The following is a 19,518-nucleotide window of genomic DNA, read 5'->3' on the forward strand; positions in this document are numbered from 1 at the left end:
TGCACTATCCATATTCAGTTGTTAATCTGCTCCTTTCCTCTCCTCCTCCCTCCTGTTGTTCTGCAATAGCTGTTAGTTGCTAAAGAAACTAAAGAAACAATTAAAAAGCTTCAGAAAAAGCAGATAATTTCTTACATGCAGTGCTGAGTATGCAGCAGATGTGACTCAGTAGACACACATGCTGTTTTCAAGCAAGTATTCCCAAGGGTTTAGATAAAAATAATAAGGATGAGGGGTTTCAGCAGATACCAAGTTATTTTTAAGTGGAAGGGCTCTAGGGGGTATTAAAAGGGCTCCCTGAAAATGCCATCATCTTGTGTGTGGGATCCCATAGCATTAGTCGTGTATAATTAAAAATATTAAGCCAGTAGTCAGGCTAGACAGGGATTCTGGCAAACTGAGTTGGTTGCAAAGATCAGGCACTTTCTGACTTACTAGAGGTTTTCAAGGCAGAGCAAATGAGGTGCCTACAAGGAGGTCCTCCTCCAGAAACCAGTAGCAAGTCTCAAGGACCTGAATTTGAACCAGAATGCAGCGATGGTCAGGAGCCACATCTCAGTTGACACAGCATGTTTCAACTTTACTGAACCTAAGAGTCCCATAAGAGACACTTCTTTCCCATATTCCCCTCCTTGATCCATCCCCAGCATCTGTCGTCACACAAAAGGGGACAGAGACAGCAGAGCAGGCATTACCATAAGCGGCTTGCTGAGCCAGCCACAGGCATTTGCCATCTTCTGGCTGTGAGGAAGACTGGACAAATTAGGAAAATGTTTCCATTAGCCTCATTCACTTGAAAAATAATCAGCAACCAACTCCCGTTTTAAAAGTGGCCTGGCAAAGGGCAAAGAAACGAAATCTGGTGGCAAACAGACAAGCATAAACAACTGAGTCTGCGATGATCCACCATCTTGAATGGATCTTCAATATCCAATACCAGGATTTTCTGTGCTCAGACACATAAATCTCAGGCATTCATACTCTGCCAATACTTTAAGTCATGCTCATAAAGCATATTTGAATAGGATTCAAGCTGATGAAAAGTGAGTTGCTACTTTTAAAGAGGTTTGGTGACCATGTGAATGGAACTGATGGCTTCAATCCAGCAGATGACATTCCATTAAATTAAAGACAAATTTGCCACCGCAATTCTTAGTGCCAGGAAAGGTGTGAAAGAACACGTGGCCCCTCCAGGATGTGCACAGCTGTATTTCTGGTGCCACAGATGGGAGTTTGAATGGCTACAGGTTTTCTGCCTTTCCTCTTCATAATGCATATTTAGCCTTTGCTGTTCTCAGGGAGACATTTTAGACATAGTAAGCTTATGAAGAAGCACATCCCACTTGAATCATTTTCAAAACACCTCTTCCTTTCAAGTCACCAACTTCCAGCAAAGGACGGAGAAGAAACATTGAGCCAAAGCCCATAAACAGATTTTTTTTCCTGTGTGTGCGAGATGAGCCTGGGAAAAGCAAAACAATTCATCTACTCAAGAGTGGCTTTGCAGGGAAAGGTTAAGGAATAATAAAGAGGGATTTAGATCACACCACTTTACACGCATTTATAAGGGAAGAAATTCAATACCAAGATAACAAATTCAGTGCAGGTTTTACTTCCTCTCTCCTTTCCCTCCCCCCACGCTTAAAGATGACATACCCTTCCATTTGTAAATTACTTTAATTTAAATACTTCCAGGTTAACAAAACATCTTAAGTTTGACATGTCCCAAATTACAAAACAGAAACAAAACCTCTTGACAAAGGGGAAGAAAAAAAAATATAATCCGAGCCCAAACCTCCTTTCCTAAGCTGGAGTTTATGGTCTGTGAGCTGGCAGCCCTCCAGAGTCTGACACAATGTCTGGAGCACCCAGAGCAGCTGGAATTAATTTTCTTCCTCCAAATCTATGCACTTTCATATGAAGTCGTGTTTTGGCACTGCCGCCCAAGAGAGAGTTCAGTGCAAAAAATCTAACCCTGGCCGTTGTTTCTTTGCAACCCAACACTCGCTGAGCAAACAACGAAAAAGAAGAGGACAAAAAAAAAAAAAAAGAGAAAGAAAAGAAAAGCCCTTTCCCTTCCCCCACACATACACAAACGACTGTACCAAACAGGGGGGCTATTCATGGCTGTTCAGAAATGGGTCACAAGGAGAAATGTTTGCAGATAAAACCAACACTTTTTTCTTTTTTTTCCGTCTTCCTTTTTTTTTTTTTTTTTAAATAAACATCATGGAGGCCCCTGGAAGGTGCTGGGGATGTTGAGCTGAGGTCCTGCTGATCCCTTCTGCCTCCCATTCGCGCAGCTCCCACGCTGGCCCTGCCACACAGACCCTCTGGGGGATCCAGAGCTTTTGAGCTGCCTTCTCAGAGTCTGAGCCCGTGGGGAGCCCGAGGGGGCGACAGGGCTGTGAGGGCATCGTGCTGCTGCTGCTCCTCGCCTGGGCTGGCGGTGGGTCAAGGAGGGAGGAGGGAGGCACCCAAGGCACTCCCAGGGTGTCCCGTCACAAAATCACGCACTGGAGTTTGTGGGAGCCTGTGGCTCTGTCCCCTCGCCATTTGGTCTTTTTCTTCTTCTTCTGGCTTTTCTCTGGGATCTGTTGCCTGTTTTGGGAGAGAGGAAAATAAGCAGGTGAGACGTTAAGTCTGGACATCAGCATGCAGAGCCCTGAGCAGCCTGCAGAATGGTATCTTGGTGTCCATAGGTGTATTTGGATATGTATCTCCACATATCCTTCCACCACTGTGTGGCTTTCCGTGCCACACAGCTGAGAACTGCCTGCATTCTTAAGGAAAGAGGAAAGAGCTAAACTTAATGGCAGGGATGTATGTCCTGCCAGGGCACTATGACTCCAGCTGCCCTGGGTGAACTGCTGCCTCCTCGCCTGCCAGGGAGCTGCTCTAGGAAATAGGGATAATCTAAGCAATGCAATGTCATCCATCACACTGCTGCTAATGCTCAGTAGGGAAGAAGATGAGAGAGATACAGATACCCGTCTGGAAAGATTTTCTTTCAGCCAGCACTGCCCTTTAGCCTGCTGCACTGCTGTGGACATGGTTATGGAGTGAGGCTAAAAAAGAATAAAAAACCCATGAGTTTACTGCCAATGGGGGTCTAGCCTCCCCTGGAAGCTGTGAAGAGCACCTGAGCCATGGCAGACCCCAGTAGTCAGGTGGGTTGTGAACCATCTCTAAAGTGTTCTGTCGAGGGCTTCTCCCTGTTCAGTAAGATGAGGCATTGCCCAAATGCCTGTTTGCAACTGTACCAGATTGCAGTAGCCACTCAGCTAGCCCAGCAGTGCAAATTCAGCAGAAGAAAGCTTTGTAGCTCAAACATCTGACAGGCTGTAGACTTAGATTTCATTGCAAGATAAACCATGCAAACGTTGGCAGCTTCTATAGATTCGAACCCAAGAGTCTGAATAGTTTAAAACCAGCCTCTTTGAGATGCAATATGACAGGCATTAAACCAAATATGTTAGTACCAAGTTATCCAGACCAGGATGAGACACAGGTCAGGCACAAATCACTATGGCTTTAGTTGGTGTTTTTCCTACAACTTTATCTTCCAAATTCTTTCAACCACCTGAAAAACTCAGCTTTCACTAGTAAGAGCTTCTTTCAGTGAATATGAAAGGCTGAAGGCATGAAAAACATAAAACTTTAAAGCTTAAAGCTAGAAAGCTGAAATTAAAAAGCACTTTAAAGTTAATTTAGAAAAACACTAAGTGGCCACAAGCTGTTCACACTGTTCTGGATCTCTAAAACCACCACATCCTGTGCCCACTAAAGGTTTCTGCTGTGACAGTCCCAGCATATGCATTGCTGCAGCATAAAAGGAGCATCGAGAAATTTAAAAGATCTATTGGGTGGACTCAACCACCCCACACCTTTCTGGATCACATGCAGACAATGGTTTCTTGCATGTAGCTAAATAAACTGGGAACCAGCCAAGTGCAAGGAGCCCAAATAGTGCCAACCCTGAATGAGCATCCTCACCCTGTGAATTCACATGGGCTCTGAGGAACTTCTCATTTGCAAAGCATTCCAGGGATGGCACAGTTATCATGGAGCTGAAATTTTTATTTTATTTGGAAAAGCTCACTTAAAAACCAGAAAAGCAATACTTGATGGGTAATGCTATCCTATGACTACAGACAGGTTCTAATGTCCAAAGACCAAGCGAAGCTGCTTTGTGGCTAATGACCAGCCAGATCACACAGCACCTCTCTGATTTAACTCAAGTTCGAGCTCTGGTGAACATCTCTGGTGCCCTTGATGCCATGAAGGGTTTCACCTGGCTGGCAATGACTTTCACAGTAACTAGTCAGGAAACTGAGGTGCACCATCTATTTCTGAGTTTAGGGAGTGCATTTTCAGGGTCTTCATTCAGTGATGCCTCATTACAATGCTCCTTTCAGCCTGTCTGGAGTTGTGTTATGTAGAGAAAGCAAACAGAGCCTTCCCATCTTATTTTGGCTATGTTTTTCTTTCCCGCAGAGCAGAATAGATGGTGGTAAGAGCTCACTTCAACACAAAAGTAATATCTAGCCGGCTAATGCTGAGTTACAGAACAGTTGGGAAAGAGCTTGGGACATTTCCAACTCAGCTCTGTAGTTCTCCAAAGACTTTCTGCCCCCTGCTTTTGAGACATGTGGGAAGAGTGGGCAGTACCATCTGCTTTTGATGGAGGCTGACTTGAGGCTGTGCTAGGATATTCACAAGTACAGATATGCTGTGAATAAATGCCTCGTGGTTTAACTGCCGAGTGAGGCACTTTGACTGCACGGTGGGGAGGAGCATGATTTCAGCTCAGCACCCTCCCAAAACATGAAAAATGAGGGCCCAGAAAATCTGGCAGACAACTTGTGCCAGAAAAACAGATCTTCTTAGAGAGAATTTAGGTTATCAGCTGGGATGCCGAGATATGCATGCAGCTCTTTTCCTGCAGGGGAGCTGGGATTTTGGAGGGCAGTCCCTCCCCACTGGCAGCCAGAGCAGGGGTTCACCCAGAGAGCAGGCGTTTGCCAAAATGAGCAAAGGCAGCTCATGCCAAAACTGGGAACAAACCTCTGCAGTCTGGGGAAGAAACCTGTGGCTTAGCCATTAGGTCATGCTGTTTCTCATACTAAGTGGCTTAAATTTTTCCATTTAGTGAGCAGAAAATGTTAGAAGTCATCTACAAGGTTAGAATTTTGTAGAATTTTTTGCCAATCCTTTTTAACCTCTGGCAACACAAGACTCTGAGAGGACAAAGCTATGGAAGTCCAAATTACTGGCCCAGAGCCTTCAATGCCAGCCTTTCAAGGCTGATCATTATAGTAGGCTTTGCACTGTTCATGGAACAATATGTTTTCATTATGGCCACAGCTAGTTCCTAATGTGCCTGGCACTGATGTCCTACAAGGGTAACTAAATGCTAGTAACATATCTATGCAGATCCAGGACAAGAAAGTTAATAAACCCCAGAAATCTCCCACCCCCAAGCAAACTACTTGGTCCCTGCTCTGGCCCTCTGGGCCTGGACTCTTTCACGTCCCGTCCACGGGCAGTAAGTAAGTGTGGAGTTTGTAGCTTACCTTATTACCCTCACAAGGTCATGGAAGGCCTTGTCAACATTCAGAGGTGGGTCCTTGGCACTAGTTTCTATATAGGGAATCTAGAGGAGAGAAGCATATAATGAAAGATTGGTAAGCAGCCTACATGCAGGTAGCAAACCAGTTTCAAAATCAAAAGCCTAAAGGCTGGAGAAATCGGGTGCCTAAGAGACCGGGGAAATACAGGTAAACAAAGTGTTGCCATGACACTGCTATCAACACCTTCACGCTTGCAGCAAGGTCAGCGAGTGCTTACAAAAGGTCCATAATAAGCACCAGGCAAACCAGCTGCTATCGGAGCTCTGAGTCTGGGGAAGAATAACCATAGACTTCATGTCGTCAGATGTTCTCTCTCCCTAAGCTGTGCTCATGGACATGAAAATAGCCAAAGGTTGTTGAAAGACCAGCACTTGCCAAAAATTCTTGCTTGCCACATTTTATTAGGACTACTGCATGAATATTTCATGACTACAATTCCCCTTCAGTGTAAAATGATCTTCCCCTTCAAAGTCTGACAGCCAGATGGGGCCTCCTAGAGTGCTTGTCCAGCACACTGGCAGATTTATAAAACTGCCTCTGATAAGGTGTTTTTGTGCACAGCCTTTTCCAAAGCATCTGTGTACAGATGGGCACAACATGCTGTGCAGCAGTTTAGGTGTCCCTGCTCCGACAGAAACCAGCCTCCTTGGGAGGGGAGAGAGTGAACCTGCCCCACCAAATTCCCATCGTGGCTTGTTTAGAAACAGCACAGAGCTTGCCGTTTAGGCACAGCAAGCTGCCAAGAGGTCTCAGGCTTGTTTGCCTTTAACCTTTCCATTCAGTTCCTCCTACGGGAGCTGTTGTCTCCCTCTGGGTATTCAAGGCTGCTGGCATTTAGAGGTGATTAGTGGAGCAGCATGTGATCTACACCCATCCAAGACCAATCTCTCAGGCTAAACTACAGCATGAATAATGCAGAGCTAAGATGGTGGGCCAGATTTATACAGGCTTAACAACCCTGTAACTTCATTATCTTTAACAAGCTCATTTCCTACGGACACCTGGGTATACCTCCTAATGCCTGGCTCTGACTTTTCACTCCAGGAGAGTGCATTTTCTTCCCTCATTCTGAACATTTCATGTTTCTCACCTTGCTAATGTGGCTTGTAGACACCTTGTACATGTGGCTTCAGGATGGCCACAGCTTTGCTACAGCCTGGTGCACAGCAGAGGTTTTAGTTTTAGTGATGAACTGGCCCTACTGAAAGGAAACTGCATAGCTACTACTTTGTAGTAGTCAAAAATGTAATTGCAAATGTTTAATTCTAAGCTTAAATTCGGCTCCAAATGAGCACAGAATTCAATTCTGAATGCCTGTAATGGGACTTACAATAACCCATTAAATAATCCCCAAACTTACGTTATGTTTTGTTGCCATTTCTCTTCCCTGTTCTCTTGTAATTTTCCGTAAATGCATTAGATCAACTTTATTTGCCACCAAAATCATTGGAAAGGACTCTCTGGAAAAAAGAAACACAGCCACCACCCTATTATTAGCAGACAATGATAAAAAATGCTGAGCATAAGTTTCACTTTCTGATGCTGACATCATTCACATTTTCAGCTACAGACAGACATATTACATATGTGTAAAGAAATATAAAGAAAACCACCCAGACTGTGCTACACATATGTTCATACTGCAGAAATTTACTTGACAAGTTGCATGCATACACACATTCATCGTTATTTGCAGGGACTTCAGGAACTTACTGTAACCATTTCTGCAATGCTTGATAATAGCTAAGCCTGAAGATCCAACTAAGTGAAGAAAGAACTACAGAATTAGCCAGGAAATTAACTGAAACATAGAGACAGATCTTGAACAGGAGAGTAAGACTCTTTTGTAACAGTTAAGGCATCCCTGCATATCTTGGCAGCTGCTCATCATTGCAAGATACTGAGGGATGATGGAAGAACTGGAGTTAGTTCATGTCCTGGTCATCCACTGAGAGCAACTGTGGGGGAAGAAAAGATGGACCCTGGGACCTGGTGCTTCAAATGGGGGAGAAAATGACTGGGAGCAAAAAGATGCCCATCAGCTGTTACCCCAAGACAAATTGAAAGACTAGCAGTGGTAGCCAGAAGGAGGCTGGAGGGAACTTAGTCTTGCTAAGCTTTTACCTACAATCTCCTGTTTCTAGTCCCAGAAAAAAATACCCAAACCATAATCCTCTGTAATAATATTCAGTATTTCTTAACTTTACATATAAGTTTTCACATGTAAGTGACTGTCTTCAGCCACTGCCTTAGAAGAGATCCATTTTCCACACTGTGTCCAGTGCAAGCTTTCCCCCTGCAGAAATCTCCATAATTCTGGTGATAAACACAACCAAGGCAGCTCATGCCATGGGGGGTCCTGGCAGTGCTGCTCTCTCCTCTGGCTGTATGACACAGAGAGCAATGAGCTGCTGCAGGGCCTTTACCCACTGCTGAGAGGGAGGAGGTCCCTTCCGATCACCGACAGTTATTGCAGTATTGTTTCATATTTAATTTTAAACCCTCCTAAATGATCCCAGTGTTCTCTGCTGTAACACAGCTGACTTTATTGGGGTAAGGAGCAACTGACCGTACTCATTTCTGCATAAAACACTTCCCTGAGTAACTCTGGATTTTCAAACAGCGTTTCTGGATCATTTTTCATTGAGATAAGGGCTCCATCTTCCCTCTGGCACATTGCCCCATCGCTCTGGCTGGAAAAATACTGTACTGCACTCTGCATTTTAAATGAGTCTTAGAGTTATTCATTGTGATAATGTGACTGTGATTTAATGTTAATACCTGAGCATTGATATATCTTGACTCTGATCATTCTGAAGCAAAACACTTGCTTGTCTAGATTATTTGATTCCTTTTTGGCTTGCAGCACACTGATTGCAAAGGGATTACGTTTGGACAGTATCTCATTTGCCTTGTTTACATCATGCATAAAACTCTATAGGAACTTTGTTCCCTATTGTAAGCTGTACAACTGCTAGTTGGACAAAGCTACTATAGCTGGAAAATTTACTATAGTGAAAGTTGTGGAAAGAAACAGGAGGAAGGCTTTGAAGAGCTCTGCTAACACAGCAGCCTGCAATTCTTTCAGATTTTAAGTTGCCAAAACTGCCTGCTAGCTTGAAAACCAGGGCAATGCTCTGCTCCCAGCGACCTGCGGCTTTGGCTGGATGTTTCTTTTACTCACGCTGCTCCTACTGCTGCGATTTTCTGACTGAGCTCAGGTTTCGGATGAAGCATTAATAAGCTCCTCACGCTCTGTGCTTCAGTGGTGCTGAGCAGGGAAACACAAACAGCCTCACCAGCCTGTTTCACTTCCTGCCTCTCACTCTGCTGCGGCATTTGCACGGCATACAGAGGGTAAAAGTTTCACTCCAGAGAAAAACAATGATACCACATCTTATTTTCACAAAATTAAATTAGACAAAACTGGCATTGGTTTGGGGCAGGTTACAGGAAATTCTGTCCCATTTTCTTCAGCTTTCAGAAACGGATTTAATTTGCCCCAAGCTAAGCCAGCAGTGAATTAAAAACTGTCGTGATCTGAGAGGCTGAGTGACTGACATTTTTCTTCATTTAGATGAAATCAGAGGGTGTTTTTTCCTTTACTTTTCACTCTTGTGCGCTACACTTTGGATGCTTTACTGGAAGAGCTGTCAGCTGTGAACCTCACATGATACGAGTCCACCCTTCCTGTGGGGAAGTTATTCAGAGCTGTGAAAGGAAGCCAGCAACAAGGCCTGAACCCTCTGGTGACTTTTCTTGATGACTTCCATGATTAAAAGCCATTATGAACGGAAAAACTAAGTGTTTCAAAGCTTCAGACATATAAGGGCTTAATTCACACCCCACCCATTGAGGATGGATGCTCTTCAACTGGGATGGGAAGAGGGAGTTATCTTGGAGATAAGCCTGCAGCTTCCCCAAGCTCTGCCAGGACACATTTACTTACCGTGATTAAACTCTCAGTGCTACCTTTTCCCATGTGCATGCAAGGATGGGAGCAGACTTGCCTTCTCCCCAGACACACAGAGATGTTTGATTTCATGAAAATGGATACCGCAGAGCACAAGGCATTAACTGCATTACACACCTTGTAAGAAATACAGTTCCTTCTAGCATGAGGGCTTTTCCCTTCAAGACACTTTTCACACCCCTAAACTGTGCAGGACCCTCTAAGGTTTGTTTGGCACAAGCTGAAGGTAGGAAAGGAGGATGCTGCCAGGACACACAAAATAATTAGGGCTGAATGCTTGCTGACTCCCCTCTGGAGTTCCCAAAGTGCCTGCACTGTGCACAGAGCATCCTTCCTCCCTCTTCAGAGCCAAGCTGGTTACCTTCAGAGGTGTCTGCTCTGTCTTTCTCACACTGCTCTGCCAGACTGTTTTGGCAGAAGTTTCTCCCAGATCCATTTTCACTCTATCATAATACTACTAAACCTTTCCACACCGAAACAAGAAGAGGTAAAACACTTATTCCTCACATGTAGGTCCACAGCCTCCCACATAAGGATTTGTCTCAGAACACCCATAAGGTAAAAGTTAGGGTGAGAGGTGCAACCACTCCCACAGCATAGTCTGCAGAGTGGGGGGAGCCTGGCAGATCAGGCAGCACCCAGCTCCATGGCACCCACCTGTCCTTGACTCTGAGGATCAGCTGGTGGAACCGGTCCACGTGCTCGAAGCTAGCCTTGTCTGTCACCGAGTAGACGATGAGAAAACCATCTCCAGTCCTCATGTACTGCTCCCGCATTGCACTGAACTCCTCTTGGCCTGCAGTATCCAGAACTAGGATAGAAGAGACAAAGGGTTTTAGTTAATGCAGCTGCTGTCACCACTACATGTCCTATGGCCTTTCTGCCTACACTGGGCTTGGTCCTCTCAAAGGCTGTAAGATTTGGTGAAACCAAGTTGGATGGACAAGGTGATTTCTGGTTACAAAACAAAAACCAGTCCCAGAGCCTACTCATCCCTGCGTGTCTAAGTTAGGAGCGGATGGAGGAGAAGATTACTGTATGGATTTTATTTTCCTTTTTCAGTACCAAATAGCAGCCACTGAATTTGAGGAGTTGCTCCTGCGACATGATATGGCTCAAAGGATTTCACAGCCCTCCAACCTTTCCCTCTCCCAGGACAGAAAAACCCCAAGACTGCAAGATTAAGACAGTTTGAATGTCAGGGACAAACTGCATGGTAAAGCAGAGCTGGGAGATAACTCAGAGTAATAGCTACAAAACAGTGCTAATTCTTAGGCCCCAGATTTGTGCACAGACAGGACTTTGGCTGGCAGGAGGAGGGGACAAGAGGTGTTCATCAGTTAAACTATACCAGCGCAAACATGGTGTGAACTTGAAGTGCATCAGCTGCTTAGAAATAATAGTCTTAATGCATCGTTGCATCCCAGAGGCAAATATGGGACCTTTGTGATGACGGGGAACATTTTCACATCCCAGTCAACTGGTCTGGGTGAGAAAACTGCTTCACCTCCACTGTACAGCCATGGTGTAAGCATCTGCAGCCCACAAGTGCTGGGGAAAGCCCATGGCACTGGTGGATAGAGACTGTGGCAGGAAGGTACTGCTGACAGAGCACCAGGGCTTGATACGGGTTTTTCTAGTCTGAACAGGCCCACAGACACAGCAAGACATTCCCTGTAGGGGTAAGTACTCAGACTGCCCCAATTTCCAGATGGGGCCATGATAAAGAACACTTTGCTGAATCATCAAGGGTGGCCACAGGTGGACATACTGTACATCACAGTGCACCTGAGCTAGCCCACACACTTTCACTGCATGTCTGGAGGAAAAGCAGCTACACTGGAAGACCTGGAGACCTTGCTTGGTTATGGCAGGCCCTTTAAAGCCTTCAGCCTCATTTGTTCTCCTGCCTTAACTGCTCCTGAATGTCTGTTTCCATGAGCCCTTAAGGTAAAAAGAGCCTCTAGGCTCTTGCAGAGACCCTGAGATTTAGGCTTGTTTGCCGAGCGTGCTGGAAAGTCACATGTGTCTCTTCATAGCCTTTTATTCTGCTTCTCCCCTCTAAATCTAGGAAACAAGGGTCTCGGCTCAAAGGCATCCAGGCTATTCTTAAGGACTGTACAAAAAAAAAAGAAAATAGAAAAACAACCCAGACTGCATGTGCTGGTGAATTTCTATGCTCTGGGCAGAATTGCTACCATGGAATAAGGCCAGGACTGTGTAACTAGCACAGAAAAGGAAATTAATCCTTCCTACCTGCTCAGCCTTTAAGGATAGGTTGGGCTGGCCTCATCTGACTCAGGCACCAGCTAGATGCAATGTCAGGGCAGGGCTGAGAGCTGAAAACCAACACACACACACACACACACACACACACAAACACTGTTCCCCTCTCCAACACACATACCCAACTTGTGGTGGAGAAGGATAGATTCTCGCTGGGGGCTGGGCTGTTCTGCCCTCCCTCCCCCCAAGACAGGGCAGGTGTCCAAGCACAAGCTGTGGGCAGGAAGGTGGAGATGGATGTGCTGTATCCTGCATGGTAATTTGCTTAGGGACTTCCCCTTGGTCTGGCACACTTGCAAACCTCCCAGAAACCACACAAGGAGCATCCAGCTCTGCTCTTGCACCCATCAACCCAACCCCAGCTGCTGCCCCTCCAAAGCTCTGCATCCCCTGAGAGAGGGGACAAGCCCTGGTGGTTGCTGTGGGGATACTTAAGGGACTGCATGGGGCTGTGCCCAGTCTCTGTCTCACCTGGATCTTGGCCATGCCATCACACTAAACTCAGGCAGAGCTGCTGTGTCAGCAGCTGCTATTTAAAGGGAATTCATTTGCAGCATTGGTAGAAAGGCAAGCAAGTCTAGGCAGCATTTAAAATGGCACTTTGAAAGTGCAAGTTAGAGACACACAGCAGTGAAAGTTAAGATTAATCTCAGATGGGTTACTCATGCAAAGTTAAGCATCATGTGGATGGCCAGAGAAAGCCCTTGCTGTAACTTTAAATGTGTTCTTCATTAAAGGCAAACCTCCAGCCCAACACTTCTATGCTAAGTGTATTGGTAAACAAGAGAGGAGAGTGTGATCTGGATCCTTTGTCGGCAGGACAGAACCACATCCTGGAGAGCATCAGCACCCAAAAAGGGCCAGAAGTAAGCGGCTTTGCTTGTGGTGTCATCTTGTGGCATAAGAGCTTCAAGGAGACTCCCACTTACAGAAATGGAAAAGGAGCAAGGAGAAACTTTGGGAAGGTATAACGGGGAAGGTGATTGGCTTCCCAGAGGGTTGAGGTGATTTAGCATGTTAGCCAGCATTCATCTTCTGTTAAAATTCCCATTTCTGCAGATAGGATGCCAGAAGTCACTGAAGATACAGAAATGACCATGAGTGGACAACTGTGAGTGGGTACAATTTAAACTGGCAGTTGCCCCACTGGCAGTGCATAAACACCAATGTGGAAACAAAGTTGGACCAAAGCACAGTGGGTTTTTCTTCTACCTCATTCTTCCAAGAACTGAAATCAGATTCATAGGCTGCACAGCCCAAGGTCAGGGACTTACAGCAGAAAACTTGGTGAAGTTCCCACAAACATAGCCAAAAAAGAATCATAGAAACATAGAATTGTAGGAGTTTGAATGGACCTTATAGATCATCTAGTCCCAACATCCCCCTGCCATGGGTAAGGACACCTCCCCACTAGACCAGGTGGGTCAAGGCCTCATCCAACCTGGCAAGAAGCAAGGAGGAGCATTAATAAAGGCATTTAGGTAACGATCAAGGAGAGAGAAGCCAAGGACTATGTCTAATGTAAGAATAGACATCCAAAGAGGGCAAAGCCATTTACAGCTATCATGAAAACAGCTGGAGACTAAACTAAGAGCAATTAGGCTGTGAGAGCCCAGCAGGGACGTTTCCTGCTTTGCAGGTAAGAGGTTGCTGAGTGAAGAGATGACCTTTTTTGCTTTCCAGTGGATATGACCCCAGCTGCTGTGATGAGCTCCTTGTTAATTGAATCCTGCCCCCTTGGAGTTCTACACACCATTTTCCTGTGAATCCTGATGGGTTATGCAAGAATGCAGCTGCATAGAGAGCATTTCTGAGCAGGCACAGGAGCCTAGGAACACAGGGGAATTTGTGGTGCAAAATAGAAGCACTTGGTGCTTCAAGGTATATTATGTGGCAATGTCCCTGCAACCAGCAGTGCCCATCCAGAGACAAAGGCATGTAAATCTAAACCAAGAGCAGAGGCATATTATGAACTCTAAGTCACAGCATTGCTTTTTCTGAAGCCTAGGCTGGATTCAGTTCAGATTCAAACACAGCCTTCTCAGCCTTCAGGCAGCTCAGATCTGGTTGTGCAGGTGAGTTCCTCTTCTCCTTTCACACCTAGGCAAAATTTCCTCCTACATCTTTATCTTTACATTGCTAGGCAGCTAAGTATATAGGTCACCTCAACAGAGTTTCTCCATTGTCCATAGCATCTAAGGGGACAAAGATGAACAGACAGGTAGGCTAACCCATTTTCTGGCCTTTGGCCTTTGGTTTTCATGCCCTGAAGCCTGGTACCTAAGCTCAAGGGAAAACTTACCTTGAATTGACAAGTCAAACTAGAGTCTCAGGCTGAAGAAAACCACCCCCACAGTCTTTGTGACCCTGCCATCAGCAGCAAGGTGGGAGAGGGCACACCCCATCAGTCTTCAGCTGAGGAATTGGTATTCTGTGCAGAACAAGTACTGGGGTCACAGCTCATATTCTGTATTGCCACACCTCAAGTCACCCTGAAGAGGTATGAGGTGCCCTTGCTGTGTGCAAAGTAAGGCAAATGGTTTACTTGGTCACTCTGATACTTCTGCTCCTTTTCAGATACAGTCACACTGGCCCTGGCGTGACAGCTTCCCTCAGTAAAGAACACATGATGGGCAAACACTGGGGCTTTTATGAGCCCTACTTCTGTGCCCTAACTAAATACACAGATGCTATAACATGGAAAACCCAAGTACTTGAATTCTTGCTCTTTCTTTAAAGAAAAAGAAGAGAGATGCCTTCAGAAGAAAGGCTTCCACATCAAAAAACAGAATAAAGATGCGAGGCCTTAAAGGAGCTCTTTCTGTAACAAAGGGCAAGCATTCAAAGCCTTGTGTTTTCCATGTTGCAACATCAAACTTTTCCTGGCAGGAAAAACATCCCCACAACCCAAGACAAAAACCCCCTCTTTCAATCTAGCAATTAAGGGAGGGGAAATACTGTACAGCAAACAAAATAATGAAAGTACAAATTTAATTTTAATGCTCTCAATGATGCTACTGAAAGTTTAAATTTTAAAAAAAGGAAGTGAGCTGCAAACCAAGCCTGGAAGTCTGAAGCGACCTATGATCTCCCTCTGGCCTCCTAGCTGAACTGTTCCCAAGTTTCCTGAGGAGAAAAGCAGACAGCTTGCCCATTGATGACTAGCAGCAAAAACCCTTGACAAAAAGGATGCATGGGATACACAGGTGGGAAGGGCAGAGAGATAGCCTGGGGGAAGGAATGGAGCACTAGGGTGCATGCCACAGCTGTGTAGGTCTAGCCCAACACAAGGATGCCCAGGGATTAGGAGAGGGTCTTGGGAAGAAGAGAAATAAAAGGGAAAAGTGAAGCTCAGGAGTAGGAAGGCAACTTCTAGGCAGTGAGAGTTTCATCTAAATCATAGCAAGAGAAGGAAAGGGAAGAAGAGGAAGACCACAGCCTCCTTTCACCCAACACACAGGCACAATTCCTTGCTTTGCTGGTACCAATTGCCACAGCCCTACTGACAGCCAAGAGTTCAGCCCAATTCACTGACGTGTCCAAGCCACATGCTCTTCCTCTTCCTTTCCTTGCCATGTTTTTCGCTCTCTGTGGTTTATGAGCCATAAGAGATTTTGAACCATTGGGAATTTTTTGCTATATTAAAGTATTCCACTTTTGGCTTCATTCCCAGATTAATAATTTCAGACTGGCACTTTGCAGCCACACCAAAAGAAATCGTCTGCTACTTGCTAAGTTAGCCTGCACACAGAAAGGAGTGTACAAAATTAATCATTCAACTCAACTGGAGCAACAGCTAATCAAACAGATTAACCCTGGCCCCCACTTAATTCTGACCCAATGTGTCTATACAGCACCTGCGTGTGCATGCATTTCACCGAGCACATCACTGTGCTGACTTCAGCATGACCAGCAGCAAATAAATGAAGATAACATATGCAGAGAGAACTGGAGGCTGATCTTAAAGCCTCATTAGGGTAGCAGCAACCAGAAAATGGGCTAGTCAGAAATTGCCTGTGCATTTCTGATTTAGGTTAAGTGCCCTCCTCCACTCTACAACACTCATCCTCCAAACACTGCATCAATGCTCTTCTATAGCTGGCGTAAGTTCAACAATAGAGTGTTTTTTATGTAGTGTTGGACTTGAACACAACAAGCACAGGTCCCACAGTCTCCTGGAAGGCAGGGAACTATCATAGAATCTTCTTTGGTGAGAAAAACAGGCACAAAGACATGCCCAAGCCAGAGAGAAAATATGTGAAAGAAGAGTCTGAATGCAGGTTTGGCTGGCTCCAAGATCTAAAATGTGAAGTAAAAACCTATTCCATTTCAGTCAAATTTCAGTGAGAGATTTCACCAAAGGAAAAAAATGCAAGTCAAACATTTCATCACGCTGCCAGTTAGTGCTATTGAATAAATGTGGGTGGAGGTCCTGATGGAGGGAAGCCAAATGCTTCATGCAAGCTGGCTAGCACAAGGGTTTTTTTACAGCACAATGCTGGTGCAGTTACAAAATGCTCGAGATGCTTTGTACAGAACTGCTCAGCCAGCAGCCTGGAAAATGGTGGGCTGTTTTCCTTTTGTTTTTTGTTTTTTTTTAAAGTTCTTGGATGTCAATGTATTTGGTTTTATTTTAATAATAACTGTTTCTGGAAACTTATAAACTTATGGAGCCTCTCATGCTATATCCTCACTTAGTCATCTCATGTTCTAAAACTAGTTCCTATTTTGGGGGTGGGCAGCTGCTTCTTCCCACCAAGCACTACATGAAACATCAGCTTGTAAAAGATTTGGTCATAGAGGACAACTGGAAAGTCTAGAATTTATCATGGTGCATCTTTACCCTTCCTATCATGTTTGTCCCTAACTTTATACCATAAGTGATTCATGCAACCACATGTAACCACAACAAGAGCAGCTGTCCCACTGTATGGTGACCTCTGAGAATGGCCTAGATCCAAAGCCTATGACAGAGAGCTGTGGCAGAAGACATGTGGGATAGTCTTTATGCCCTGTTTCTACTGGTCAGACAGCAAAGCTCATATGCTTTTTCAAGCAAGAATATTGCCTTTCTTCCAAAATTCTGATTGTTCAAAATCTCAAGTGGTAGGAAAGAGAAGGAGAAGCTGCAGTTTCACTTCTCTGCCTGCAAGGCATCTTTGGGCACACGAACTCTGAAAGTCAGGGATTCCCAACATGCCATTCAAGTTCACAGCTGAATTCAGTTCAGCCCGAGTACAGCCGCTAAACTCCACCGGAACAAAAGAAAGGCTTTTTCATTACAACTAAGGGTTAAGTTTGTGCTTGTTGGAAAACAGTTTCTTTCCCCGGTCCCACCCAGGTCAGGTTTGGGTTTTGGTTTCTTTTGTCTAAACAAAAATTCCAAATATTCAGTGAAAGATGCCTTTTGATGATATACAAAACCCAGGCTGCTTCAGCCAACACTGGTGCATACAGCAGCTGGTACTGTTAAATCAGAACACAGGGCATACCAGTGAAGATAAAGGTTGCTCATTTTAGAGGGCTGGATTCTGGACTAAAAATAAATAATGGATTTCATTTATAGCAGATTGGATTTTTTTTTAATACAACAGTGGCATTTTAAAAATAAAGGTGCATGGATACATTAGTGATGGTTAATTGAGAGCAGGTATCTCTAAGGCAGATGACAAGAGACACATTTCAGCACCAATTTCACAAATACTCCCTCATATCAACTACTAACACGTTCAAATGAACAAATGTTGGCAAGATTAAGTTCTTTGGTGGTTTTTGGTTTTGTTTTTTAACACTGAGTAAAGGCTGTTCTAGAAAGGCCTTCATGGCCATTTGTACTCACTAAATTGTATCTGATAAACCCCCAAGTATTCAAGTTTCCAGACCAAGCTAACAGTCTTCACAGCAAACCCCACCACTATTTCACCACTTATGACAGTCCTCCAGCTTTCTGTCCCCACACACCATTGACACACACACAGAGACACCAAAGATCTGGAGTGTCTTCTTGGCAAGAGGGTGGAGGTAGGAACTCTGCACAGGTGAGGCTTAATTTACTTCAGCTGTGTTAGTGGCCACACACATGCACTTAGGTAATTAAGATACAAAATACTTGCTTGCTTTTGTGTATTACCTAATTATTATATAAAATGAAACTCAGAATATTTAACAACAAGATTCCCCTTATGGCTGTGGTTCATCTCTCTCATGCAGCACATACTAACAAGCTGGAGCTTTAAGTAATACAGGGCTTTCTCCTCACCTGCTAATCCAGACACTGATTTTGGTTTTTTTTGGTGGTTTGGCAGGCTTATGGGGTTTTGTTTAGTTTGTTTGTTTGAAGGGTTTTTGTGTGTGTTTCATTGCTGTTGCTTTGCTAAAACAAACAAAAAAGAGGCAGTTTTTCTTCAAATAACTGAAAGTTTTTGGTTATAACACCTCTCCATGCTGGTACTCTACCCATATACAGGTAATTAGATATGAAAACATCACACCTGAACAATGGGAGTTAAGAGGTGTAGCAATTCTTCTCCGTGGACAGCAATTTTGATTAAATGTTCTCTCTGGTTATAACCCTCATTCTGTTACCCACTCACTGCTATTTCCCATGGGATGAGCTCAACCACAATGAAGTACCATTAGCAATAGCCACCTCACAGTGCTGTCACTGACCCTTTGTAGAAGCCTATCCCAAGTGCTGCTGATGATCTGTAAGGTTTTACACTCCTGCAAGAAACATTTCTATGCAAAACTGGAACCAATGCAACTGGAAGCAGAAGCTTTGCTGGAGGCCAGCTGCAGACCATGCACCACAGCTCACAGGCCAGCCAGCACTCAAATTTCTGCCAGCCCACGGCAGAGCACGAGGGACACAATGACAACATGCTGTGGGAGGCACTGAGGTCTATTTGCACTTATGCTCAACTAAAAGAGAAAGGGGATCATGAGAGTAGATTGCTTACCATCAAGAATTGCCCATTGCCCATCTATTTCTGTGTGCTTCAGGTAGGAGTCTTCAATCGTTGGGTCATAGTCTGGCACAAAAATTTTCTGGAAAAACTGAATGGTGAGAGCACTCTTCCCCACGCCACCATCTCCAACAACCACCAGTTTGTACGTGGGGAGGTTTTCGCTGGGAACAGCACTTGTAGCCATGCTTCCAGTGTGCTAAACCTGCTGGAGAAAGAGATCATCTCCAATTACTCGTCAGGAACAAGAAGGCAATATGCACACAGCAGCTTTTACCTGCTATCTAAGAAGTGAGGATGAAAGCAGCCCTGACACCCAAAGTCTTTTTGGACAGGGGCAGCAGCACTAATCCTCTCCAACAGCTCTACCCCAACTTAGACCCAGCACTTAGAAGTGCAGACAACTTGCTGCTGTGGCTTGCTTACTCCTGCCTGGTCTACAAGAATTGCTAATTTCCACCAAATGCATATGCAAAACTTATGTCCTCTGAATACCTTTCCTATAGGGGCTGGGTCCACATGGTGATGACAAAACCCATCCTGGCTCAGTGCAGCTCTCAAGCTCCAGATAATGTCCAGTTGCCAGTGACCAAATCCCACTGATAAGCCAGAGCTGTGCTGTTCCTTGCTGCTTAACCCAAGGTACTGCAAACATTAAATG

At 44.8% G+C, this 19,518-nt stretch overlaps 1 protein-coding gene across 1 annotated transcript; it reads right to left on the minus strand.

The window, feature by feature from the left end:
* Nucleotides 1–1,593: 1,593 nt before the first annotated feature.
* MRAS (muscle RAS oncogene homolog) lies at nucleotides 1,594–19,155 on the minus strand. The gene is made up of 5 exons (XM_009083031.1): nucleotides 18,852–19,155; nucleotides 10,264–10,417; nucleotides 6,994–7,093; nucleotides 5,577–5,656; nucleotides 1,594–2,601 (listed from the first exon to the last, which is right to left on the minus strand). Exons 1-5 carry the CDS (start codon nucleotides 19,042–19,044, stop codon nucleotides 2,502–2,504), a joined length of 627 nt encoding a protein of 208 aa, XP_009081279.1. The 5' UTR covers nucleotides 19,045–19,155; the 3' UTR covers nucleotides 1,594–2,501.
* Nucleotides 19,156–19,518: the final 363 nt, after the last annotated feature.

The sequence above is a fragment of the Acanthisitta chloris genome, unplaced genomic scaffold (assembly GCF_000695815.1).
Source record: "Acanthisitta chloris isolate BGI_N310 unplaced genomic scaffold, ASM69581v1 scaffold18969, whole genome shotgun sequence".
Taxonomy (NCBI): domain Eukaryota; kingdom Metazoa; phylum Chordata; class Aves; order Passeriformes; family Acanthisittidae; genus Acanthisitta; species Acanthisitta chloris.